General features: G+C 46.0%; 1 protein-coding gene across 1 annotated transcript; it reads right to left on the reverse strand.

The window, feature by feature from the left end:
* Positions 1-234: 234 nt before the first annotated feature.
* On the reverse strand, positions 235-26,657 carry LOC140204823 (nucleobindin-2-like). The gene is made up of 13 exons (XM_072271658.1): positions 26,548-26,657; positions 25,971-26,097; positions 16,544-16,651; positions 15,001-15,133; positions 14,676-14,779; positions 13,123-13,308; positions 11,931-12,021; positions 11,456-11,514; positions 10,141-10,233; positions 8,128-8,217; positions 6,344-6,514; positions 3,777-3,879; positions 235-1,176 (listed from the first exon to the last, which is right to left on the reverse strand). The coding sequence occupies exons 2-13, from the start codon at positions 26,073-26,075 to the stop codon at positions 992-994; spliced, it is 1,428 nt and encodes a 475-aa protein (XP_072127759.1). The 5' UTR covers positions 26,076-26,097; positions 26,548-26,657; the 3' UTR covers positions 235-991.
* Positions 26,658-27,217: the final 560 nt, after the last annotated feature.

A 27,217-nucleotide genomic window follows, 5' to 3' on the forward strand; every position in this document is an offset into this window, starting at 1 on the left:
AGAAGATAGAGAAATCGATGTTCATGCCACCAAGGTTGGAAGCTACCCAGACAGGATAAGAGGTGCTGTTCCTCCAACATGAAGGTAGCCTCGTTGTGACCGTGAACCCATGTCGGAATGGGAAAGGAAAATAGAATTAAAATGGGTGGCTAATGGGAAATACCACCTTTTGCAGTGGATGGAAACACTATGTGTGCTTTAGAGAAGGGAAAAATAAGACACAGCCACATGTGGCCCAGTCACACCCTTTATTTCACAAATGCCCATTAATTAAAACACACAATTCTCAAACTTGCATCATATGCTTTAAAAAGTGCTTTACTTTAAAAATCAGATGCTCTATTCTGCCTCACCGTCTCTCAGCAGGGACAATGTGGGCGGTAACCTGAAGGTCCTCAGGCAGAATTTCCACCATTAATTCTTTCTCTAATACTTGTGCACAGGTTCAAAATGATCTTGTAATATCACAGAATATTCTAAAACATTAAAACACCTTGGCACACAGCGACCCAGTCGAAGTATAGGGGGTGGGAAGAAGAGAAAAACAAAACTGGGGCGAATTAGCTGCTTTTAAACTGTGTGCTGCTGCAAGGACACATCTGAACATGAAGGCTTAGGCATCACAGCTGAACAAAACTCAGGTGATCACCCATCCACAGCATGGACGCCAGCTTGTCCTCCATTACAGTCTTAGCTCAGTGAGGAGAAATCCTGAGAGCTGCCCCTTCAGCTAGTGCAGAGCAAGGAGATGCCTCTCAACTCAACCTGCTGGAACCAGCTGGTAGCAATGAGTAGGACTACGCTCCCAGTCAGCAGGAGACAGAAACATAGCAATGTTCAAATGAAGAGAGAAGGGTACAGTGCAGGGTCTGGACTCTAAAATATATTGATTAACAGGCTCACAGACTTAAAATGATAAATACTCCTGATTAATCGGACTCTGATCTTGCTACCTCGAACAGTGATTTATGGGACGGTCAGGTGTTTGAGGTCACTGTAGTTGCACAACTGGTTCTGGCTGCTTCTCCACAGGGTGGTGGGCAGGCGGTGCCGGCTGGTGTTCCCTGTTGTCCGGTGGCGGTGGTGGTGGCTGGTCACCCTGGTGGCCGGGAGCACGGTCTACCTTCTCTACCTCAGGCTGTACCTGTGCCGGCTCGTTGACCGGAGCTCGGACATCTGAAAGATCCAGAGATGCGACAAGTTGACTCAAAACAAGACAGCGTGGCGCTGAAATAATTCAGCTGTGGAGTCGAGCCCCACTCCTGCTGGTGATATTGTGGAAATATATCTGTAACCCTGAAGTCTTATACATTTGTAACTTTTGTAAAATATAATGTGAACAAAATGAAGTCTATGAAATCCCAAGGTGCTTTGCTGGTTTGAATGGGAAAACTTACAAGTTTGAGTGTTTTATGGGAGGAAACATTTTTTTAAAAAAAAAAATGACAGACAATTTCTTTTAAGGCCAGAGGGGATGTTTTGACAACAGAGGTAAACAGGATAGAGCTTCTAAAGAACAAATGTGAAAACGAGGTAAGGATAATGGAGGGATATAATAATATGGAATGGAGTAACCTAATTACTGTTCTTTTGTTAAAAAAACGTTTTGGTTGAAGCAAGGTGGAAGCTATTTTTCCCCGGACAAAACTTGGCTGGAAACATACCTTCCCTTGCAAGTAAAATCATAAATGCATTAATAATGTGATCCAGTCTGAATTTGTTGTAGTTTGTTTCTGTCAATTAGAAGACCTAGCTGAATGGTACAAGACATCACTGAGCATTGAACCTTGTTGGATCCAGATGCTTTTGTATGCCAAAGGTTTCTTTGGAAGTCAAGAATGAGGCATGAAACTTGTTGCTGTTGAGCTTTACTAAGTGTTACAAAAGCGAAGAATAGGAAGAAGCAAAAGACAAAGATTCCCACTGCCGTCTGTACGGAGTTTATACATTCCTCCCGTGACACAGTGGGTTTCCTCCAGGTGCTCCAGTTTCCTCCCACAGTCCAAAGACATACTGGCTGGTAGTTAATGGGTAGTAAATTGTCCTGTGATTAAGCAAGGGGATGCTGGGCAGCGCAGCAAGTAGGGGCAGAAGGGCTATCACACTATATCCCAACAAACAAATAAGTAATTAACGAAAAGAAAAAGACCAAAAGCAGTAATAAGAGATTCCAGTGATAACAATTAACCAATAAGGTAGCCAGATTCAAGTAATGTGACAGCAGCCACTGAAACCAGGTCTCCAGAAAAATAGAGGTAATTATAACCACTGGAAAACTCACAGAACAGTCACACGTAAATCGGTGATTATATAAACAAACATGAAGTTAAACTCCAAGATAAATAACAGCTCTGCACCCCAATCCAATGACCTTTAGGTTCACAATAGAAATCAGAACTGTTCAGAAAAAGGTTTAATATCACCGACATATGTTGTGAAATTTGTTGATTTTGTGGTAGCAGCTTCCATGCAATACATCATAATAGAAAAATCTGAATTAAAATATATACATATATATTATATATAAAAATATATAAAATAGCTAAATTAAATAAGTAGTGCAAAAATAGAAATAATGAGATAGTATTAATGGGTTCAATGTCCATTCAGAAATTGGATGGCAGAGGGGAAGAAACTGTTCCTGAATCATTGAGTGTGTGCCTTCAGGCTCCATGTACCTCTTCCTGATGCTAACACTGGTGTGTGTTCTCTCGTCTTACCCTTTTTGAAGTCAACAATCATTTCCTTGGTGTTACTGACATCGAATGCAATGTTGTTGCTGCGACACCACTCAACTAACCGGTATATCTCGTTCCTGTACGCCCTCTCGTCTCCATCTGAAATTCTGCCAACAATTCTTGTATCATCAGCAAATTTGTAGATGGCATTTGAGCTGTGCCTAGCCACACAGTCATGGGTGCAGAGAGAGTAGGGCAGTGGGCTAAGCAAAGCCTGAGGTGTGCTAGCGTTGATTGTTAGTGAAGTGGAGATGTTACTTCCAATCTGCACAGACTGTGGTCTTCCGGTTTGGAACTGGAGGATCCATTTGCTGTGGTCCATGTGGTCTGACATAGGCACCCTGGGCCCAATGACCCTCTGTGCACTCAGTTTCCAAGATAAGAAAGATCCTGGCCAGATCGAATGTGACCTATAACCACTGATATTTGCATGTGTTTTTTTTAAATTCACAATTTATCATTAAATGATTATGGATTTGTGGCTATTGCCGACCTCAAGACACCCAGGTGGTTGGCTGTATCATTTCAGAGGGCAGCTAACAGTTGCCCAAGTTCCAATTAGGCCAAAGAAGATTAAAAATATTCACCTTGTGTCACACGTACACCAAAACATGGTGTAGTTTGCGTGAAATCAAACCAGTAAGGATTTGGCTGGGAGCAGCCTGCAAGTGTCGGCACGTCCACAACTGACTAACCCTAATCCGCACGTCTGTGGAACGTGGGAGGAAACCAGAGCACACGGAGGAAACCACATGGTCATAGTGAGAAGGTAGAGACTCTGCACAGACAGTGTTGCGAATTGAACACTGTGACACTAGGTAGGCACCCACTGTGACAGTATTCAGTTCTACGCACTACCATCCTACACAGGGAAAGCTTTCAACTCCAAGGTATCAAAGGGACAGGATACAACACTGCCGGACAGGCAACATCCTTTTAAAAGGTTGAATGCAGGCAATAAAAATACCGACTGCTTGTTCCTTGCTCACTTTCACAAATCTCCCGCATGTACTTAGCCTCACCATCAGATCCCCTTACCTGAGCGTGTGTCAGCGGGTTGGAATTTCAGTTCTCCTCCTGGGCCAGAAAGGGGGGCTTTGCCTTTCTGCTGGAACTTCTTCTGTTCCATCTGCTGCAGGGCCTGGAACAAGAAGGCAGCAGTCAGGGCGGAGCCATCAGGTGCTGAGAATGTGAAGTAGCAACTGCCATCTCATTTGGAATGGTTGCCACATCGCCACGTTTGGTCAGCAGAAGGCCAAATGGCCAACCAGTAACAGACACACAAACTGCTGGAGGAATTCAGCAAGTTGGGCAGCATCTACGGAGGGGAATAAATAGCCTATGTTTTGGGCCGAGACCGGAAAGGAAGGGGACAGAAGCCAGGATGAGCAGGTGGAGGAAGGGGAGAAGTACAAGCTGGCAGGTGATAGTGAGGAGGGAGGGTGCAGTGACGTGAGAAGCTGGGAAGCCTCCCAGGATCTGGAGCTGACAGTATCAGCAGAGCAGTGGTACAGACTCCCAGGATCCGGAGCCGACAGTATCAGCAGAGCAGTGGTCTGAATGCTGGCCAATAGTAAGAGGCAGTGGGCACGTGGCCAAGTGTTTAAGGCATTGGACTAGCGACCTGAAGGTCGTGAGTTCGAGCCCCAGCCGAGGAAACATGTTGTGTCCTTGAGCAAGGCACTTAATCACACATTGCTGTGCGACGACACTGGTGCCAAGCTGTATGGGTCCTAATGCCCTTCCCTAGGACAACATTGGTGTCATGGAGAGGGGAGACTTGCAGCATGGGCAACTGCTGGTCTTCCATACAACCTTGCCCTGGAGAGTGAAGACTTTCCAGGCGCAGATCCATGGTCTCGCAAGACTAACGGATGCCTTTACTTTACTTACTAAGAGGCAGCAACCTCAGAAGTAACAAATACTAATCCCACTTCAGTCCCGTCACCCTTCTACTGATCATCTTCTCACCAGAGGCAACTTGCAGTAGTGACTCTAACTTTGGCAATGCTCACTGCACTGTCTCAGATTGCACGACCATCTCTGTCCAATTCTGTCATTTTATGCTCAATGATGTATTATTGTGTGTATTATTACCACAGAGGTTTTAAACTGTGAGCCAGGAATTTCATTGCACCCTGGTGTTTACGACAAAACTAACTTGAATCAATTAACCTGCCAACTCACAGATATTTCCTCTAGAAGGACCACAACCTTGTCATTGAGTTTGGAGGCTTGCATACCTCAATGACCCGGAGAGCTGTTGGCTGGAGTCAGGGCCTTGTGCTTTGGCTCTTGGTAGGGTCACCCATGCCAAACAGGTCAAAGGGTAAGAGTAGTCCACGAGTCCTCCAGGTTCAGGGGGATCAGCTCAGGACTGGTCAAATAAAGCTGTTACGGAATGGAGATGGAGTTTAATGCTGAAAAATGTGAGGTGCTACATTCTGGTAGGACTAATCAAAATAGGATATACATGGTAAATGGTAGGGCATTAAAGAATGCTGTAGAACAGAGGGATCTAGGAATAATGGTGCATAGTTCCCTGAAGATGGAACCTCGTGTGGATAGGGTGGTGAAGAAAGCTTTTGGTTTGCTGGCCTTTATTAATCAGAGCATTGAGTATAGGAATTGGGATGTAATGTTGAATTTGTATAAGGCATTGGTAAGGCCAAATCTGGAGTATTGTGTACAGTTCTGGTCACCGAATTGTAGGAAAGATGTCAATAAAATTGAGAGAGTAGAGAGGAGGTTTACTAAAATGTTGCCTGGGTTTCATCTCCTAAGTTACAAAGGTTGAACAAGTTAGGTCTTATTCTTTGGAGCGTAGAAGGTTGAGGGGGGACTTGATAGAGGTGTTTAAAATTATGAGGGGGATTGATAGAGTTGACGTGGTTAAGACTTTTTCCATTGAGGGTGGGGAAGATTCAAACAAGAGGACACGGGTTGAGAATTAGAGGACAAAAGTTTAGGGGTAACATGAGGGGGAACTTCTTTACTCGGAGAGTGGTAGCTGTGTGGAACGAGCTTCCAGCAGAAGTGGTTGAGGCAGGTTCGATGTTGTCGTTTAAGGTTAAATTGGATAGATATATGGACAGGAAAGGAATGGAGGGTTATGGGCTGAGTGCAGGTTGGTGGGACTAGGATAGGGTAAGCGTTCAGCATGGACTAGAAGGGCCGAGATGGCCTGTTTCCGTGCTGTAATTGTTATATGGTTATTTGGAAATGACAGTGAAGAATCCTTCCACATCTGAGTGCGACGGTATTCCTGAGTCTCCACCCGGGACTTGCTTGATTGACATTAGTGAGAACTGAGACGAAGCTATTGACACGATGAATGAAGCCAGAGATGGAGGGCCTTCATTGCTGACTTAAACACAAGTGAGTTAATGGGCAGTAAATTGCACATATTTGGGGAAGTTGGGAGAATAAAAAACGGGAACAATTAGAGGGAAGGGGGAAGAACCCACTCAAAGAGCATCAGAGGTCGGGATAGAACCTGGGGAACTGGAGCCGCCTAGACACAGATGCCCCTGTTTCCACCCTCACACCGGGACTCCATGCATTGGCAGGGTGGGTGGCCCAGGGTGTTTAGTGGCGGCTGTCACCTGTTGGTATTCTTTCTTCTGGACATCCAGTTCGTTTTGCCTCCGCAGCAGCTCCTCGTGCTCCTTCCTCAGCTCCTCTGCCCTTTGGGAAATCTGAGCCTCCTGCTCGGCCAGCTCCCGCTCGTACTGACGCAGCTCCTCCTCCGTGTAGACCTGCGTCTCGTCCAGCGTCTGTTCCACAACGAGGCAGGAAGAGGTTCACTGGACAGGTAGCACTCACCCACTGACCCAACACATTCACAGCGTGTTCCCATCTCCGTAATCCAAAACAGAGTCATCCCCACTACCACCAAATCCCACACCCACCAGTCTGGTCACCAACACTCCCAACTGATCAATATTAATTGCTTAATCAGCAGGAAAGTTAGCCAGAGTTTGAGTTTATTGTTATTTGTTTGCCACACAGAGAAACGATGCGATAGATTTTCATCTCTATTTATTGCTGAGTGGATTTCCCAAAGTGGGAAATTAGACTTCTGCTCTAATGAAAGCACGACCTTCATAACAACATGCACAAATTGCAGGAGGACCTCAGCACACCAGGCAGCATCTATGGAAGAAGTACGATAGTCTGTACTTTTTAAATAGATGCTGCCTGGCCTGCTGAGTTGTTCCAGCATTGTGTGGGTGGTGCTCGGATTTCCAGCCTCTGCACATTGTCTGTTGTTTATGACCTTCGCAACAGCTGGTTCATCTGCTTCGTACTGGCTCCCTCCCAGGCACTGAGGTCAAAGCTGACCCTGGTTTAGGAGGGGTCAGCTCCACACCATATTGAGTCAACCCCCAGCTGTTTGTTTCGGAGTCAGGGGAGCAAGTTAGAATGCTCTGCAGCTGTAAGACAGCTGACAGCTGGGACTATCAGGGAGGCTACTGTGATTGTCATGGACCCATTGAGCCAAATGGCCTGTTTCCACACTGTGTGACGCAACTTGCAGTTTGAGTCAGTGGTGAGGAAGGCAAATGCAATGTTAGCTTGAATACAAGAGCAGGGATGTGATGCTGAGGCTTTATAAGGCACTGGTGAGGCCTCACCTTGAGTATTGTGGACAGTTTTCACCTCCTTATCAAAGAAAAGATGTGCTGGCATTGGAGAGGGCCCAGGGGAGGTTCACAAGGATGATTCCGGGAATGAAAGAGTTATCAAATGAGGAACGTTTGATGGCTCTGGGTCTGTACTCGCTGGAATTTAGAAGGACTTGGGGGGGGGGGGGGCGGGGAGGGGAGAGAATCTCATTGAAAACTTTCAAATATTGAAAGGCCTAGACAGAGTAGATGTGGAAAGGATGTTTCTCATGGTGAGGGAGTCTAGGTCAAGAGGGCACAGCCTCAGGACAAAAGGGCGTCCATTTAAAGTAGAGATGCGGTGAAATTTCTTTAGCCAGAGGGTGGTGAATTTGTTACCACAGGCAGCAGTGGAGTCTCGGTCATGGGGTATATTTAAGACAGAGATTGACAGGTTCTTGATTGGACACGGCATCAAAGGTTACGGGGAGAAGGCTGGGGAATAGGGTCGAGGAGGGGGAAAAAGGATCAGCCATGATTGAATGGTGGAGCAGACTCGATGGGCCAAATGGGTTAATTCTGCTCCCATGTCTTCTGGACTCCCAAGTCAACATGGCCCTCAATCAACACCAGCCACTCTCCCAACCCATCCACACTCAGAGTAAACCCAACATACAGGATTACCAGTCAGATGATCCCACACCATTCCCCACTGCTACAATGGCCAGTGCTTTGCCACCACCCCCTTGTCCCTCCCTCTCTCCCGACAGTCACACACTGACCTCCCACTCCTCTGGCTCCAGGAACTCTTTCTTCTCTGTCGATTTCAGGAATTCATCCAGGGTGACCAACCGATCTTTGTTGGTGTCAACCTGCCGAGCAAGAAATTAGTCACATGCGGTTACGCTGGTCCATTCTGGGGTCACCACTCCAGGGTTTTTAAAACAGGGGTCCGCAACCTGTTTTGCACTGCGGACCGGTTTAATATTGACAATATTCTTGCGGACCGGCCGACCTGGGGGGGGGGGGGGTCAAGTAGGTTTAAACTCGTGTGCACATGCGGGTACGTGCCGATTTTTTTCCACAAATCGGTTTTGGCTTAATCTTCTCAACTACACTGTACATACATTATTTTCGCTTTATATAGGCTGTGTATTTATCATATCATCTCTGCTTTTACTATATGTTAGTGTTATTTTAGGTTTTATGTGTTATTTGGTATGATTTGGTAGGTTATTTTTTGGGTCTGGGAATGCTCACAAATTTTCCCCATATGAAGTAATGGTAATTGCTTCTTCGCTTTACCCCATTTCGGCATGAAAGGTTTCATAGGAACGCTCTACCTTAGCGGGGGGAAATACGGGGCAAAGGTGGTCCCGTATGGGACAAACCAATTTAGCCCAACAGAATGTCCCAGCTAATATGGGACAGTTGGCAACCCTGTGTTCAAGTTCAACAGTGCATGACGGGGAATGAGGAAAGGTGCAGCTGACTCGTATCGTTTCCTCGCGGTCCGGTCGCATATGCTTTGCGGCCCGGTGGTTGGGGACCGCTGTTTTAAAAGGCAGATCGCGGTCAGGACATGGTTTCATTGTGGGAAATCAGGTGGAGGAGCCACTTTTAAAATAGATGCACCTTCAACATTAGGAAAAATGACAGGGCGAGAGGGAGGCCGAGGGATACAAACACTCACATAGCAAGATTACCAAAACTGAGCGGTCTTCTTCTGCACTTCAGTAATAATGAGAATACATTAGGAGGCTATGAAGGAGTGGTGGATTGAGTAGAAGAGGCTTGTAATCTCTGGATTAGATGAATAAGACATAACCCAACTGCAGTATGTTGACAGGGTCAGTGTTGACACCCCATCATCACTGGCTGGCAAGTCTAGAACTAGTGGGCATTCAAGAAATCAGCTTGCTCAAAATGCTATATCTCTCAGAAACTAAGTCTAAGGGCTGTGGATGTTTGGTTCTTAGCCTGAGATTTATAAATTTGTGTAGACCAAGGAATTACAGCATTTTCCAAGCCCACCGGTCCTAACTAGGACCAGGACAGCAAAAAGTATGGGGAATATCACTACCTGGAAGCTGCTCTCCAAACCACACACCACCCTAACTTGGAAATATATCACCGTCCATGGTGGGACACCAGAAACCTGATTGGCTGAGGACCAGCCAATCAGGAGGAACAGACGATAGGGGTGTTTATACCACCAGACTAGACATGCCTAGCCATCATCCCTGATGAAGACGGGGGAGTATGTCATCGAAACATCCGCTTAAATTGAAATTTGCACCCAGCTGGAAGTCCGAGAAGAGTTTATGCAGTATCACCGTCTGTCCCTTCACTGTCACTCGGTCAAAACCTCCCCGAGAGCACTGTGGGGACACCCACACCTCAGGAACAGCAGCGGTTCAAGAGAGCAGCTCACTGCCACCTTCCCAGGAATGGAGAATTAGATGCTGGCACAGCCTGCAAAGCCCATATCCATGAATAAAAACTTAAAAAATATAAAACTGGGTAAAGAGGATGCAAGATATAGAATTAGCCACAATCTTTTTGAATTGTGGAGTGGGCCCCCTTCGGGAAGAACTCATGTTTGATTTAAGATCCCATCAAATTCACTTAGTTATGCTAAATGTAGGGTATATCCTCAAGGGACCAGACTCCCGTACTCAAGCGAAGGAGCGATTATAACATGATACTGGGTAAAAATTAGACAGTAAGGAGCGGTGCCAGATTTCATCTCTCAGGCTTGGCTCCTGCTTTCCTGAGCCCAGGACGTCACTTACCTCGTTCATCACGTGCTCCCTCATCCGCAGCCGCTCCTCTTCCATCTCTATCATGTCGTCCTCCTCATTCTTGGGATCGTAGACTTTCTCCAGCTTCGTGTGCAGGGCAGGGAGGGGGCATGGTGGGTGATGTAAAAGGAAGTTTTATTCATTTATTTTTTTTTTAAAAACAGGAATCTGATGCTGCATACAACTGAGAGATGAACAGCTAATACCGCTCACTTCAGCCACCTTCCTTCGGGCCCCAAAAACACTTTAAGAACAAGTGAGGAGCACATTCTATAACTGATGATCTGAAGTCTATTAGGATTCCTGATAGTTGACCAGTCCAACCGGAGATGCTGCCTATCCACGACAGGATTTACTCTTTAAAATAGTGAGGTGAATGGCACCACCCATTCAATGGGCCACTAGGTGGCGCTGCAGTTACGTTACTGGGCAAGTCCTCCAGAAGCCTGGACTAACGATCAAGAGTTCAAAACTCACCAGGGTGCCAGCAAATTTATTTATTTATTGGGATACAGCATGGAGAAGACCCCTAATCTCCCCCACCCTTGATTTAACCCTAGCCTAATCACAGGGCAATTTATAATGACCAATTAACCAACCAACTGGTTAGTCTTTGGACTGAGTGAGGAAATCTATGCAGTCACAGGGAGAAAGTACAAAGCCCTTATAGGCACCGATAGGAAATGAACCCAGGTCACCTGTACTGTAAAGCGTTGTGCTAACCACTATGGTACCCTGAGCCCTAATTTAAATTCAGTTAATAATCTGGAGTTTGGAGAATTGTGACATGGTTTCAAAAATACTAAACTGCCCGGGTTCACTAATATTGGGGAGGGAGTCTGATACCTTCACATGGGCTGGACTGAGTGTGACTCCTGACACACTCTACGTCTCTGACTCTTCAGTACTCTCTGAAATGGCTGAGTGAGTTGCTCAGCTCAAGTACAACTAAAGAGAGGCAAAGATTTGCCAGTGGTGCTCAGTTTGCCAAAATGAACAGACATGCAAAAATAAATTGTGGAAGGAGACTCTGGGTGTTGGGGGGGGGGTGGGTTGGAGGGCACTGGCGAGCAGATGGAGAGGGAGTGCTGAAGTGCATCAGTCCGCCTGCAGAGAAATGTATCTTAGACGTGGTCTCTCAAACCATGGTCCGTAGGGCTCGACACGTACTTTCTGAGTCACCATCCAGTCATCCTGTCAATGAGCTGAGGCTACAAGTCAGGAGACAAAGTTGTGGGAGGTGTGCAGTTCTCACCGATCACACACCAGAGTCAACGAACAATGTCCTGGCGATCTTTAAACTCACCTCTTTTGTAAACAGAGCCTCAAGCTCTTGTTCATCCAACACACCGTCACCGTTCGTATCTGCAAAAGGAGGCGTGCAGTTAGATTCATGAGCAGAGCAGGCGGTGTTGGTTTAAAACAGGGCACAGGAGGGTTGGAGAAGTAACGGACAGAGGCAGGGCTCAGGGAGAGTATTAGGATAGGGAAGGAGGTAAGGGGTTAGGGGTTTTCACAGAAAGATTCTGGCAGATAGAAGAGGGGCATTGGGAGAGGGTCTTCACCAAAGTTCTGGGAGGTAGAGTATGGAAGGGGTAAAGGTCACAGTAAGGAAGAGTGATAGGGTGGGGGGAGGAGGCTGCATAGTGAGATCCATGCGGGAATGACCGAGAGGGGTCCATGAATCGCCAAAGAAGAATGGAAGTACAGAGCGTTGGCTGGGAAGGAGCCTGGCCACAAACAGGTGGTTGGGATGAGTTGGGGAGGCCCGCAATGCTTACCGTGCAGCTTAAAGAAGGTCTTTGGATTGAACTCGTTGGGGTCGAGGCCGTCCGTTTCCTCCCACACCTCCTTCAGCTGGTCCCGGCTCCCCTGTCACAAGGGCAAAAGCAGAGGTCACCCAAAACAGTGCTCAAAGCTTCCTGCTAACCCTTCATTTCACATCCCTGACCACAGCAATCCCATAGGGACCCAGTAGGACGTGAACAGAGAAGTGTAGAGTAGAAGGTATTACAAGTTATTGACACATATGTTTTGGTCGTGTTCTGTATTGAAACAATTTTGGAAATCTATTTTTTCTACAATCTCTAAAGCTTTAAAAATCAATTTACAACCAATAAATTGACAGTTTTGTTTGGTATAATTCCTCAACATATTCACGGTATTTCTATATCTGACCAATACGTCATTGCATTTGTCACATTATTGGCTAGAAGGGCTATTTTATTAAAATGGAAAGATGCCTCTGCTCCCACTTTGATACAATGGTTCTCTCAGGTGATGTTATGTCTTAGTTTGGAAAAAATTAGAAGTCAAACTTTTGATCCTAAATTTGACTTCGAGAAAAGGTGGGGTTCTTTTGCCCGTTATCATCATTTGACTTGGGTTAATAAAGATGGTCCTTTTCTGATGCTTGGGTACACGGATTTGGTTGGCGGTTTGACGCCTTTTTTTTATGGAAGCTTGTATGGCGCATAGCTCTGGGTTTGTGCTCCAAATGGGTTTTTTTTCCCCTTTTTTTTTTTAGTTATTAGGGGTTCTTTTTTTTTTCTTTCTTTCTTTTTTTCCATAAAAAAAGCTTTAATACTTTGTTTTTTGATTATTATTGATATACTGTTCAGCCTGGTTGATAGTTTAACTCTTACTCTACATATGGATATGTTATCTTGATTATTTTGATGTATTTTTCTCTGTTGTTGATTTTCAATAATAATCAATAAAAAGATTTAAAAAGAAAAAGAAGGTATTACAAGTTAATGACTGAAGAACTTAATCTGAGTATTAATATGGTTTGCACAGACACTCTGAATTAATGAGAAGTTTCGAGAGCAGAAGCTGGGAATTACAATAATCATCTGATCACAAGCTAGGTTCTGGAAGGACCAAAGGACGACTCTCTCTCTCTCTCTCCCCCGCCCAGGTCAAAGGTGCAAGCCACCCTATTCCTGGCTACTAGTCACCCATTGCTCTCACCGGCACGTTGACCTTCGGATGTTCCTTGTGTTTCTGCTTCAGTTGCTGGAACCGGGCCTCCTCCGCTTTGCGCTTCTCCTCGTCGAGAGATTTCAGGTACTCCCGCCGCTCGTGCTCCTTCAACATCTCGTACCGTTTGAACTCGTCATGGTGGGCTTGGTCGTAGTGCTCCAGATCCTTGGTAGCCTGCAGATCCAGAGCGGTATTGTGTCACTGCGCAGTCGACAGAGTATTGTCTATTGTCCCTGCTCAAGGCCCACGACTAAAGTCACATCTCACCCCTGCCCCGGTCACTGCTTAACCCTGCCCCACTGATCCACAATCTCAGAAATCACTGCAGGAACTCAGCAGGCCAGGCAGCATCAATGGAAAAGAGTAAACAGTTGATGTTTCGGGCCGAGACCCTTCATCAGGACTGAGGGGGAAGAGGGGAGATGCCCGAATTAAATAGGGTGGGGGGGGGGAGGGGAAAAGAGGTTAGCTGGAAGATGATAGGTGAAGACAGGTGAGTGGGCAAGGTCAAGGCTGCTAGCAGAGGAGAGCAGACAATAGGGGAAAGAGAAGGAGGAGGGGACCCAAGGGGAAGCAACAGGCAGGTGAGAAGTAGTAAAAAGGTCAGAGTGGGGAATGGAGGAAGGGGGAGAGGGGAGGGGGAGATTTTTGTTCACTGGAAGGAGAACTGATGTTCATACTATCAGGTTGGAGGCTACCCAGATGGAATACAAGGTGTTGCTCCTCCAACCTGAGGGTGGCTTCATCTTACCACAGGGGAGGTCGTGGATTGACACGTCAGAACGGGAATGGGAATCAGAGGTAAAACGCTTGGCTACTGGGACGTCCCACTTGTGACGGAGGTACCTAATGTCACTAAGCTGGAAAGAGTGCAGAGGAGACTTGCTACAACGCGGCCAGTACTCAACAGACTGAGTTACGGAGTGAGATTGAACAGGTTGGGACTGCTTTCCAAAGTATAAAATGAAGGATGAACCTGTCAAAGTGCATAAGATAACGAGGGGCATAGATAGTGAAAGCACTCGGTGTTTTTCCCCTAGGGTAAGGTAATCAAAAACTAGAGGGCATCGGTTTAGGGTGAGAGAGAAGAGATTTAAGTAGGAACTTGAGAAACATCTTTTCCATCCAGAGGATGGCTAGTACATGGAAGAAGCTTTCAGGGAAAGTAGTTGAGGGAGACACATTAACATTTAAAATGTACTTGGATAGGAAAGGTTTAGATCAGGGGCTCCCAACCCTTTTTTATGCCATGGACCAATACCATTAAGCAAAGGTTCCGTGGATCCAGATTGGGAACTCCTGGTTTAGATGGAAAAGGCCAAATGGATCCAGCTTAGATGGGAATCTTGGCCAGCAGGGGAAGTTGGGCCGAGGGGCTCATTTTCCGTTCGACTGCCTCAGCCACAGCCGTACTCTCAACTCCACAGTCACCTTCCCTTTCAGGATGTGGACTCCGAGCTGGGCAGTGCTGCCAATGCTTTCCTCACTGGGGTTCCCAGCGGCAACAGAGCCCCCACCCCCCTGGAACACTGCATACCCACCGCTTGGATCAGTAGCTCCAGGTCGCGAGCCTCAAAGGTCTGGGCGTTCTTCGGGTCCAGATGTTCAATCTGCTTCAGCAGGTTTAGGTGATCAATCTGCACATCTGGCAGGAGGTGAGGGAACGTGAGTGAATACAGAGACTGATAAGTCAGCCAGATTTAATTCTGTATGATTTACTCTCTCATTTACGGATTTTAAAAACAGACAGTGAGTTACCGTGCTCTCATAATTCACTCCCACCAGTGGCCTGGTAAAGCAACCCAGTCCTCCCCACCCTTACAGCAGCTAAACAATACTCCAGTTAATGCACGAAAAGGCCATTACTCTCTCCTTGCTCAGCGTCCATCTTCGCCTTGATTAGCATCCGCAGTCTGGATACCTCCTGCCGCTTTAACTCATCCAGCTTGGTTCGGATGTGGTGACTGACAAAATCCAGCTCCGTGCTCAGCTTTCCGCTCTGGAGAAGAGACCAGCAGCGCTTCAGTGACGAGGGAATCATCACCCCCACCAACTTAGATCCCGGCATCCCGCTCGCACTTCACAGTCGGGCCCAACACCGGCGGTTCCCTAACACCATTTCCGCACCAACCTAAATGTGCTGTCCAGATGCATGTGACCCCATGTATTGGCCCAATATCCTGCTTCCAACTTCCCTGGCTTCTACAGGACCCCAACACCTTACTGTACAGGCAGTCCTACCCCAACTCAAGAAGCCGACACTCTGCCCATGGCTCTCCTTCCAAATACTGGGGCACCTTCCAACATCACATGACCCACTCTGGGTCTTGACACAGTGGTGTCAAGAAAACAACCTCTCCCTCAATGTCGCAAAGACAAAGGAGCTGGTTGTGAACTACAGGAGGAATGGACACAGGCTAACCCCTATTGACATCAATGGATCTGGGGTTGAGAGGGTGAGCAGATTTAAGTTCCTCTGTATACACATCACTGAGGCCCTCACTTGGTCTGTACATACCGGCTGTGTGGTGAAAAAAGCACAACAGCACATCTTTCACCTCAGATGGTTGAAGAAGTTTGGTTTGAGTCCCCAAATCCTAAGGAGTTTCTACAGGGGCCCAATTGAGAGCATCCTGACTGGCTGCATCACTGCCCGGTATGGGAACTGTACTTCCCTCAATCGCAGGACTCTGCAGAGAGTGGTGCGGACAGCCCAGCGCATCTGTGGATTTGAACTTCCCACTATTCAGGACATTTACAGAGACAGGTGCATAAAAAGGGCCGAAGGATCATTGGGGACCCAACTCACCACATCCACAAACTGTTCCAGCTGCTACCATCCAGGAAACGGTACCACAGCATTAAAGCCAGGACCAACAGGCTCCAAGACAGCTTCTTCCACCAGGCCATCAGACTGATTAATTCACACTGACAATTGTATTTCTACACTATATTGACTGTCCTGTTGTACATCTTACTGTACACACTATCTGTTAAAAGTTACTATAATTTGCACATCGCACATTCAGACAGGGACACAACATCAAAATTTTTTATCCTTGTGTATGTGCAGGATGTAAGAAATAAAGTCAATTCAATTCAATTACCAATACCAAGGCCCCCAGTCACAATACTCTAATGTAGATTTCCATTTGCAATTTGACCTTCATTTTCAGAATCCAAATTTCCCTGGGTGTGACTGTCCTTCTCTCTCTAAACCATCTTCATTGACACTTTCCCTTCAATTCACCCATTCCTCAGACGACTCCACTGGATTATTCCTGCCCTAATCAATACCCAGGCTCCCTGCTCCCTCCTGACCTGTTTCTCAGATATCAGAGTTTGGATCCAGGGTCCAAATCCCCCTCCACCCCACTCACACGCTGATCCAGTTCACCCTCTTGCTGACCTTAATATCTTCCACATTGGCTGTCTGCAGCTTCTCGCGGAAGTGGGCATCGTTCTCCAGGATGTCGATCACTTCGCGGAGGTAGCGATCATAGTACAAGCCCGTGTCCTGCAACAGAGCAAGTGGATAATCAGATCACAATGCTGGATTACAGCCAAGGGCACGACATGAAGTTAAGAAACCCTAGCAGCAATATTTGTTGTTGATAGTGAAGTAGGTTATCATAGATTACAGGGAGATCTTGATGAGTTAGGCCAGTGGAACGAGGAATGGCAAGTGGATTTCAACACAGGTAAGAATAAGGTGATATATTTGTTTTTTTTACTTATTCATTTACGGGATGTGGGCATTGCCAGTTAAGCCAGCACTAGTTGCCCTTGAGAAAGTGGTGTTGAGCTGCGTTCTTGAACCACTGAGGTGTAGGTACACCCACAGTGCTGTTAAGGAGGGAATTCCATGATTTTGACCCAGCGACAATGAAGGAACGGTGACCGAAACTAGAAGGCATAGTTTAAAGGAGAAAGACTTAAAACGATCCTTAAAGGGGAAATTTCTTCACGCACAGGACGTTGACTACATTGAATGAACTGCCAGAGGAAGTGTTGTAGCAGATTTAAAACTGCTTGGATAGGTGTTCAGAGGGGTGGGGCTTAGACAGATCTGGGCCGAATACAGGAAATTAGGACCAGTGTGGATTCAGGGCCTGCATCCGGCTGTAACTTTCTATGACTAATTCAGCTTTTTGAGGAGGTAACAAAACATGCTGAAGCCAGAACAATGGGTGTGGTGTTTTCATGCAGTGTTTGACAAGGTTTCCCATGGTAGGCTCACCCAGAAAGTCATGAAACATGGCTCCATGGAAACTTGGTGGCGTGGATTTGGAATCGGCTTCCTCACAGAAGGCAGAGGATGGTGACTAGTGGTGCTCCACAGGGATCTGTTCTGGGACCCCTGCTCTTTGAGACTTTTGGATGATGAAGTAGAGAGGTGAGTTAATAAGCTTGCAAGGGACACAATGGCTGGAGGTGTCGTGGATAGTGTAGAAGGTTGTGATAGACAGGATGCAGAGTTGGGTAGAGAAGTGGTAGATGGAGATCAAACAGGAAAGTGTAAATTGACACACTTGGAAGACCAAACTTGAAGGCAGAATCAAATATTAATGGCAAGATTTTTAGCAGTGTGGAGGAACAGGGGGATCCTCTGTTCCTTCTGTTGAGGGAACACATCCCTCAAAGTTGCCATGCAAGTTGATAGGGTGGTTAAAAAGGCATATATTCTGCTGGCCTTCATTAGTTAGGGGACTGATTTCAAGGGCTGTGAGGTTACGGATTACAGTTTTACAGAGTTGCAAAACTACCTCACACCTTTTGAACTCAGAGGAGAATATTGTGCATAGTTCTTTTCTCCTCACTATCAAGGAGACATGTAGAAATTTTAGAGACTTATCAGAATGCTGCCTGGATGAGAGAACATGTTTTATGAGGAAAGGCTGGGTGAGCTGAAGCTTTTCTCTTTGCAGCAACGGAGGATGACAGGTGACTTGATAGAGGCATACAAGATCATGGGGAGCACAGATAGAGTGGACAGCCAGCAGCTTTCTCCTCAGGACGCCAATAGCCAATACCCAAGATGACTAGAGGAAAGTTTAAGGGAAATGTCAGAAGTGGTAGGTGCTTCGAACGCACTGTGAAAAGTGGAGGTAAAGGCTGATACTTAAAAGACTCTTAAATAGGCATGTGGATGTAAGAAAAATGTAGGATTATGGGCTGCGTAGGAGGGAAGGGTTAGGTTGATTGTGGAGCAAGTTTATAGAGCTCGGCACAACACGGTGAGCCAAAGAACCCATACCATTTTCCATTTTGTTCACCAGGCCATTGACTGTGAATTCCATGCCCTGTGAATGCAACTCTAAATGGAATCATGTTAACTTTGATATACTTTTAGAAAACAGAAGGCCCAGAACAACTTAAGAATGTGTCATGGGTGTGGCAGCAGTGATTATGGTGGAAGGGAAGACAGAGAGAGTCAACATGTTGTGACTCTCTCTGTGTAATGTTGGCGGGAGGAGAGTGAGCAGCGCGCCTGTGCGTGCGCAGCCCTCCGGTGAAAAATGATATCGTATCTGTTACATAGGGGCCGTGGACAATTCCGATTTGATGGAGAATTGACGTGAAAGCACAGAGGAACATCTGGAGAAATTTCTGAAACGCTCGTTCGCTGCTGTCATTACTGCGTGGTCGGGAATCTTTCGGAGGGTAGGCCTCAAAGTCCCCGGCTTTGCCTGCTGTTGGCGACCAAGGTTGAGGTCGAATCGTTCGGATAGAGATGGTGCTCAGTACTCGGGGTTGGACAGCCGATCAGAGCTCGAAGTTTTCGGATGACTCAGAGTCGGACTGTGGTCGGCATGGCAGGGAGAGTTTTTCTTCCTTCTCCCGTCTGCGTGAGATGTGGGACATTTGAGAGACTTTGAACTTTTACTGTGCTCATGGACTTCTTCAAGTTATGGTATTGTTGCACTGTTGTAACTATATGTTATAATTATGTGGTTTTGTCAGTTTTTTCAGTCTTGGTCTGTCCTATGTTTTGTGATATCACACCGGAGGAAATATTGTATGATTTCTTAATGCATGCATTACTAAATGACAATAAAAGAGGACTGTGTGTCCTCATAATCTGAATGATGTCCTCCCACTGGACTTCACCATCCCCATATAAAGGAACAGTGAGCTGTGTATCAAATTCTACAGAAAACTCCACGTTAAATGGCACAGCTGATGACCTAGTGAGATAAGAAGAGTCAAACAACAGGCAAAACTACAGTAGATTGGTGTCCATACAGACGACTGCAAGATCGTCTGCTTTGATCCAAGATGACAGCTGGACGGAATACAAGATGCTACTAGAAGATACCAGGACTGAGAGCGATGCTTTGAAAGAAAGCAATTTCTCAAAAGAAAATTCACTTGTGAAAGATTAAAAAGTGATCTTATCAATGTGTTGATAAGTTTACTGGGTAGATGAATGCCATCAAACTGGCTGTGACCAAACTCGTGAATGTCCCGGATCTTGTTAAGTAGAAAGAAATTCCCTCAAGTGAAGGGAACAAAAATTTGCAATTCTTTACTTAACTCCCCTAAAAATAATGGGGCATTATTTCCATTATCTTTTAAGGAGAACCATGACCTTCCGAAAGTGGAAAGAAAAAGGTTTAAATGGGCTCTTCCTTACTTCTAAATCTTTCTTTATTCTCCCACAAGAGGAAACATCCTCTTCACTCCATCCCATTAAAACTCCTGTATGATTCAATTACTGCCCCACTTTTCTCAATTCCAGTAGATAGCAAGCTATCCTGTCCCAATTTTTCCTTAGAAGACAACTCATTCATTTCAGGAATGGGTATTGTAAACCTTCTCGGATTTCTGCATGACAGTGCAGATGAAGGGTCTTGACCTGAAACACTGACTGTCCGCTTCCTTGCACCGATGCTGCCTAACCCAGCGAGTTCCTCCTGCAGAGTGCTTGTATGCTCCAGGTTCCACCACCTGCATTCTTTCCCAAGTTATTCGTATGAACTATCAAAAGCTGAGGCCTCAGCACAAATTCCTGAGGGAGAGTGCTTGTTAGATTTTGTCAACCAGTGAAAGGTCAATTTATGCATACGATGTTTCCTGTCAGCCAGCCAATCATTCCCATTAGGTTCCATTCTCACGCCAAGAGTACTTTTGCACAGTACTGTATTTGTCAAAGTGGAGCAGAGAGAGTGTTTGTAAATCTGGTGGGTGTTGGGCTGATGAGGGTGGAGTGGGACAGGTGGCAGAGGGGCGGGGATAGCATGGGTGCAGATATACCCAGGCCAGTAGACACCAGGCAAAGTCATTTGATTCCAAACAATTGGTTTATTGATCACTACAGAATGTCACTCTGGTGCTTCCTGCTCCCTCCCCTCTCTTTTTTCCAAAAATGATTCCCTCTCCCTACCCCCTTCCCACTTTCAGTCCACAATACCCATATCGGTATCAGGTTTATCAACACACACGTCATGAAATTTGTTTCTTTCTGCAGCAGCAGCACAGTGCAATACATAAAATTACTACAGTACTGTGCAAAAGTCTTAGGCACCCTAGCTATGTATATGTGCCTATGATTGATCCCTATCACAAAATTCTGCTGATTTTGCTTGATTACCTTGAACCTAAAAAGTGTCTAAACTTTACCCTGTGATACACATTAAGCTAACTGGCCTGTATTCTCCTGTTTTACTCTCTCTCCCTTAGAACTAAGTGACTGTGCTCGCTACTTTACAATCTAATTGAACTTTCGCTGATTCTGGGAAAATTTGGAAAATTAAAACCAACCTGTCTATTAGCCACAAACAAAAGAAAATCTACAGATGCTGGAAATCCAAGCAACACACACAAAATGCTGGAGGAACTCAGCAGGCCAGGTAGCACCTAAGGAAAAAGAGTAGGGTTGACATTTTGGGCCGAAACACTTCGGCAGGACTAGAGAAAGAAAGCAGGAGTAGGTTTAAAAGGCGGGAGAGGGGAGAGAGAAACACAAGGTGACAGGTGAAACCTGAAGGGGAAGGGATGAAGTAAAGAGCTGGGAAGTTGATTGGTGAAAGAGATCCAGGGCTGGAGAAGAGGGAGTCTGATAGAAAAGGACAGAAGGCCATGGAAGAAAGAAAAGGTGGAGGAGCACCAGAGGGAGGTGATGGGTGGGCAAGGAGATAAGGTGAGGGGGGGGGGGGGAGAAGGGGATGGAGAATGATGAAGGGGGGGTGGGGGGCATTACTGAGTAGAAGTTCGAGAAATCGATGCCATAGCCATCAGGCTGAAGGCTACCCAGACATAATATAAGGCATCGTTCCTCCAGTCTAAGTGTGGCCTCATCACGACAGCAGAGGCCATGGAGAGATATATTGGTCTAGGAATGGGAAATGGAATTAAAATGGGTGGTCACTGGGAGATCTCACTTTTTCTGATGGACGGAGTGTAGGTGCTTGGCAAAGCGGTCTCCCAATCTATGTTGGGTCTCACCAATATACAGGAGGCCACACCGGGAGCACTGGACACAGTATATGACCCCCCCCCCCCCAACAGACTCACAGGTGAGGTCTGTCTACTAGCCATTTTTTAAAATATTTAAGGCATTAGGATGAGGACGGTAGGGATGCAGACTTGTAGCTCCAGCAACTTGCTCACTGCCATTTGACAATTTCCTCAGTTTTTACCTCCTTATTCTACTGATTACATCTCTTTCTGATGTGACGAAAGACCAAGTTATCAGAAGATTGATGCTAATGAAAGAGATAAGTGAGACAATGGAGCAGCATTCGGAAATGTTAATGAGAGACAAGAGAGATTAACGAAAAGAGACACAGTTCCAAGTATTGTCAGACCGGTTGCTTTGAACCTGAACTGTCTGAAATTTGATGGACAGGCGATACCCCAGCAGGGGGATAAAAGGACCAGGTTTGCTAAGGCAAGACAGACACCACGAGATCACAAGATAACGAGACCCTGGAAGTGCGGTGTGCCCCCACAAGTTGGTGAGAGTTTGGAGGTCTGGTCGCGGAACCGACCATAGACGCACAGGGTGAAAAGGTACGATCGGCGGGAACCTGGAGTGCGTGTCCGCCCTTGCCTGGGTGCCAGGTTCACCGCAGAAGAACGATTGTACCCAGAACGGAGGGGTCCCAGTCGGTGACCTCAGAAGACATTAAAAGGGCTCGCCCGAAAGCTAACTGTGAGGAACATCAAAGGTCTGTTTGAATCGAAAATTTGCATATTCGCTCTCTCTCTCTCCAACGGCACAACAGCGATTACTGCGAACTGTACTAAGCTGAACTGAACTCTGCGTCACTTGAGACTGATCATTTTACCCCCAGACTGCGATAGAGCTTGTTTGATTCCTATTATCCTAGTTCTGTGTATCTGTGTGTTTTATCAGTGCTAACCTGTTGCATTTATATCCTTACGATTAGAGTACTGTGTTACTTGTTTCTTTAATAAAACTTTCTTAGTTCCAGTAATCCAGATTCCAACTAAGTGGTCCATTTCTGCTGGTTTGGCAACCCAGTTACAGGGTACGTAACACTGAGATTTGTTTTTATTCTCTAAAGCAGGGTTTCCCAACCTTCTTTTAATGCCATGGATCAAGACCATTAAGAAAGGGGTCCGTGGATCTCGGGTTATGAACCCCTGTTCGAGAGTGACGAATGCAAAAACACCTCCTCATCTGTCATCTTTTTAATTTATTGAGATCTAGCATGGAATAGACCCTTCCGACAACACCGTCCGGCAGTCTCCTGATCTAACCCTCGCCTACTCATGGGACAAGTTACAATGACCAATTAACCTACCAACCAGTAGGTCTTTGGATTGAGGGAGGAAACCGGAGTATCCGGAGGAAACCCACGCGGTCACGGGGAGAACATACAAACTCCTTACAGGCAGCGGTGGGAATTGAACCCAGGTCGCCTGTCCTGTAAAGCGTTGTGCTAACCACTAGGCTACTGTGCTGTCCCTCTTGTTGTTTTCCATTAACAATTTCTCAGACTCACTCTCTATAGGACCAAATTTAAAGATCTACAGAAACTCTTAATAACCATTTACAAGCATGTTTTACTGTTTTCCACATTCTACTCTATCTCCTAGTCCGTCACCTGCCTTTGTACAAACTTTTCAAAGTATTAAACTACCCTGAGCATTTCTGGATAATGACAGTGGCAGATACTTTGTCATTAGAAAGTATATATTGTACGTTATGAAGATCCTCGCTGTGCCAAGTGATTCCTTGCCGTTATTATTTCTCATCTCCTCACAAACCACTTCTTCATTTGGTTTCCTGAAGTTGGATTATCACCCTCTACTGCCCTAGGTCGTTTATTACTGCGCAAAGCCACTCCTCTACAGTTTCTTCGCTTCATAGCCTTATATGTCAACGTTCAATATCCTGCAGCCACGTCTCTGTATTGGCTATCAGATCAGATTCATTTTTAGTTATACTTGGGTAACTAAGCTACACTTCTGCTGTATCTGTTTTGTTCCAAATGTTACATCAATTTCAAAACTTTTTTTTGGAAAAAAAAACCTTTAGCCTTATCTGATGACCTATCTTTTGTCCAGCTCTTCCTGCCACAGTCCGTCATTTCCTTTTATTATGTCTTCCTCTCCAGCCTCGTCACTATTCCCACAGCTTAAGAGTTCAAAGATGATCAGTAAGACACTCAAACTAAATATTGGTGAAACGCATTTTAGTTTTACACCTGGAATGGATTGGCTGATGGGATTCAATCATGGCTTTAAAACGTGAGGAAAAAGATGCACAACTTGGAGGAAGAGGATTGGAATTCACAGTATTGCCCCTGCTGATTGCAGGTACGGCCAGGATTAATGGTTCAAACGGTTTCATTTAATCAGGGAATGTACACAGTATACAACCTGAAATTCCTGCTCTTCGCAGACATCCACAAAAAAACAGAACAGATGACAGTAAAAAACGTTAGAACCCAAAGCACAAGCAGCAGAACATCAACAATCTCCCTCGCCGTCTTGTTTCAGCAAAAAGCATCCGCATCCACCAAGCACGCAGTAGCAAGCCCCAAGGGGAGACCGTGATTTGTAGTATAACAATAACTGATTGCTTAACCGACAATTCGACATGCCGCAGGTGTTCTCTCTCACTCTAATGAAGGGGCAGAAGGATGTCACACAGCAAGAGGGTTAAATAACAGTGGAGAAAGAGGTGAAAGTATAAGAACAACACGTTGGAGACACGAGAGACCGCAGCTCCTGCAAACTTCTACAGGTGTGTGTTGGAGAGTATATTGACGGACTGCATCACAGCCTGGTATGGAAACATCAACGCCCTCGAACAGAAAATTCTACAAACAGTGGTGGTTCCTAAACACGAGAAAATCTCTGGAGCAACACACAAAAAAATGCTGGAGGAACTCAGCAGATCAGGCAGCATCTATGCAATTGAATAAACAGTCGATGTTTTGGGCTGAGATCCTTCTTCAGGACTGAGAAAGCAGTGGAGAGGCTCCAGTCCATCACAGGTAAAGCCATTCTCACCAGACTCGTCAACCAAAGGGGATACCTTTACTCAACTTCACTTGCCCCATCACTGAAATACTCCCACAACCTATGGACTCACTTTCAAGGACTCTTCATTCCACGTTCTCAATATTCATTGCTTATTTATTTATTAATTACTTTCTCTTTGTATTTGCACATTGTTGTCTTTTGCACACTGGTTGAACGCCCAATTTAGTGCAGTCTTTTATTGATTGTGTTATGGTTATTATTCTATTATGATTTCATTCAACATGCCCACTAGAAAATAAACCTCAGGTTTGTACATGGTGACAAATATGCACTTTGATAAGAAATTTACTTTGAACTTTGGAACATAAATGATGTGCTTTATTTGTCACACGTACATGGAAACATAGTGAAATCCGTCATTTTCCGACAATTCAAATCAGCGAGGTTTGTGCAGGGCAGCCTGCAAGTGTCCTCACTCTTTCCTGCCAGCATGCCCACAACTCACTAACATTAAATCGCATGTCTTCGGAACGTGGGAGGAAACTGGAGCACCCGGAGGAAACCCATGTAGTAGTGGGAAGAACATCGGAAGTCCTTGCACACAGTGGGCAGGGATCGAACTCTGATCTGGCGCTGTAATGGGATGTGCTAACTGCTGGATGAACTTAGCGGCTCGGGCAGCATCTCTAGAGACAGGTGGACGGTAAATGTTTTGTGCTAAGAACCTACATTAGAATAATTCAATGTTGGACGCTACCCAGATTCGGCTGTCGCTCAACAGTGGATGGTGCACTGTCAAGAATCTAGGTTTCATCCCAATCTCTGGTACCAACTGTGTAGAGTTTGCATGTTTGTATAATTGCACATCTCCTGACAAAATGAATCAATGGGAAGCTGATAAGGACATATGAAGGAAAATAATTTAACAGGAATGAGGAATAGGAACAGGGATATTGGACTTCTGGGAGCCAGCAAATACCTGATAGGCACAAGAACAGTTTCTTTCTGTATGCCATCGGTCTTATGAACACTTGAATTTTAGTCTATTATAAACCAAGTCCACCTGTACATACACAGGAATACCTCATTGTATATAGTTCACGATTATTTGCACTATTGTTTGGTTTGCTTTTTGATTTCTGTACAGCGAGAGCTCAGGGAAACCGGCATCAAATTCCCTGTATGTGTCCACATACTTGGTGATAATAAAGGATTCTGATTCTGATAGGTTGAATAGCCTCTTTCGGAATAATTTTTCTGCACATCTGTCACATATGTTAGGCTAGCTCACCGAACAAATCAAATTTTAACCAAGAAACCCACTGACAGTCACTGGAAGGCAAACAGCTGACTGAACACAATCATACACCCACCGGTGACTCTGGTTTGATCTGCTTCTCATCGGTTTTCTTTGACCTGTCGATGGGCACCGCCACCACCGATACGATGAGGCCAGCAACCAGACACCAGAGCTCCATCAATTATTCAGCAAACGGTTACCTGGGTTAAAGGATAAAGAGATCGGGTTACGTCACTGCACTACCTACAGATACAACAATTCCTCATCAGAACATCTCTTCTCTCAGAGGTACAGTTTATTCGGAACCGCCGGAGTTTAGGATAGGCAGCTGGATAGCACCCTAACAGGCAGCGCCCAGATGGGGAGGAGGCAGGGGGATAGCATGCAGACGGGGTACCGGCGTACTTCACCCCACCCCCCAGTCCAAATATGCCGAGGTAGAGTAGGTACGGCCTCAACCCCAGTGCCCAATGCGAACGGCCCACTCCACAACTTTCTCAGCACCAATCCCACAGTGGAGTTGGTGCGCTCCTGGGACGGGAGTGGGGTAATGCCCCGTCTCTTCGGCCCACCGCACCTGCGCGGGGCCCAGGTCGGCCCTCTCCGCCGGGGAAAAGTGCCGCTGAGTTCTCCGGGCTCCTCCGTCTTACCTCTCTCGGCCCTCGGGCTCTCCGTGCGCACGACTCCGGACTGTCCCGTCACCGCTCCGGACTCCGAACTCAGCCTCCAACGCTGACGCTCCAGTGCCAGGGATGCGCGTACGTCATCACGCCGTCGCCAACGCGCTCTTTTCACGTCATACGTCAGCGGGGGTGTTACCTGAGACTTGAGTGACTGTACAGTATAACTCACTCTTTCCCATGTCACACGTCAGAGGGGGCGTTACCTGAGACTTGATTGACTGTGTAACTCTCTCTTTCTCGTCAGACGTCAGAGGGGGCGTTACCTGAGACTTGATTGACTCTGCAACTCACTCTTTCCATGTCGTACGTCAGAGGGGGCGTTACCTATGACTTGATTGACTGTGTAACTCACTCTTTCCATGTCGCACGTCAGAGGGGGCGTTACCTGAGACGAGTGATTGTGTAGTAAGATGCTTAAAAAGAAAATTAGGAAGAGGTGTCACGTGCTATGTCTTGAACGATTAAGGAAAATTCAAAGTTTTTAATAAGTATGCTGCCAAAAAGAATACGGAAAGTAAGGCCCATTAGTGAAAATAGGGGAAATCTGTGCATGAAGCTAGAAAGTACGATTGAAGTTTTAAACAAGTACAACAAACATTGGTATTCACTAAGAAATGGGCTCTGTAGTTGGAGGTTT

The sequence above is a fragment of the Mobula birostris genome, chromosome 11 (genome assembly GCF_030028105.1).
Source record: "Mobula birostris isolate sMobBir1 chromosome 11, sMobBir1.hap1, whole genome shotgun sequence".
NCBI classification, from domain to species: domain Eukaryota; kingdom Metazoa; phylum Chordata; class Chondrichthyes; order Myliobatiformes; family Myliobatidae; genus Mobula; species Mobula birostris.

Excerpts from the sequence above, each read along its gene's own strand:
- LOC140204823 (XM_072271658.1), bottom strand. The coding sequence starts at position 26,075 with ATGGAGCTCTGGTGTCTGGTTGCTGGCCTCATCGTATCGGTGGTGGCG. Across the intron at positions 14,780-15,000 it reads GGACGCTGAGCAAGGAGAGA|ATGTGCAGATTGATCACCTA; the intron begins GTAATGGCCTTT and ends ACCTCCTGCCAG. Across the intron at positions 11,515-11,930 it reads GACCTTCTTTAAGCTGCACG|ATACGAACGGTGACGGTGTG; the intron begins GTAAGCATTGCG and ends CTCCTTTTGCAG.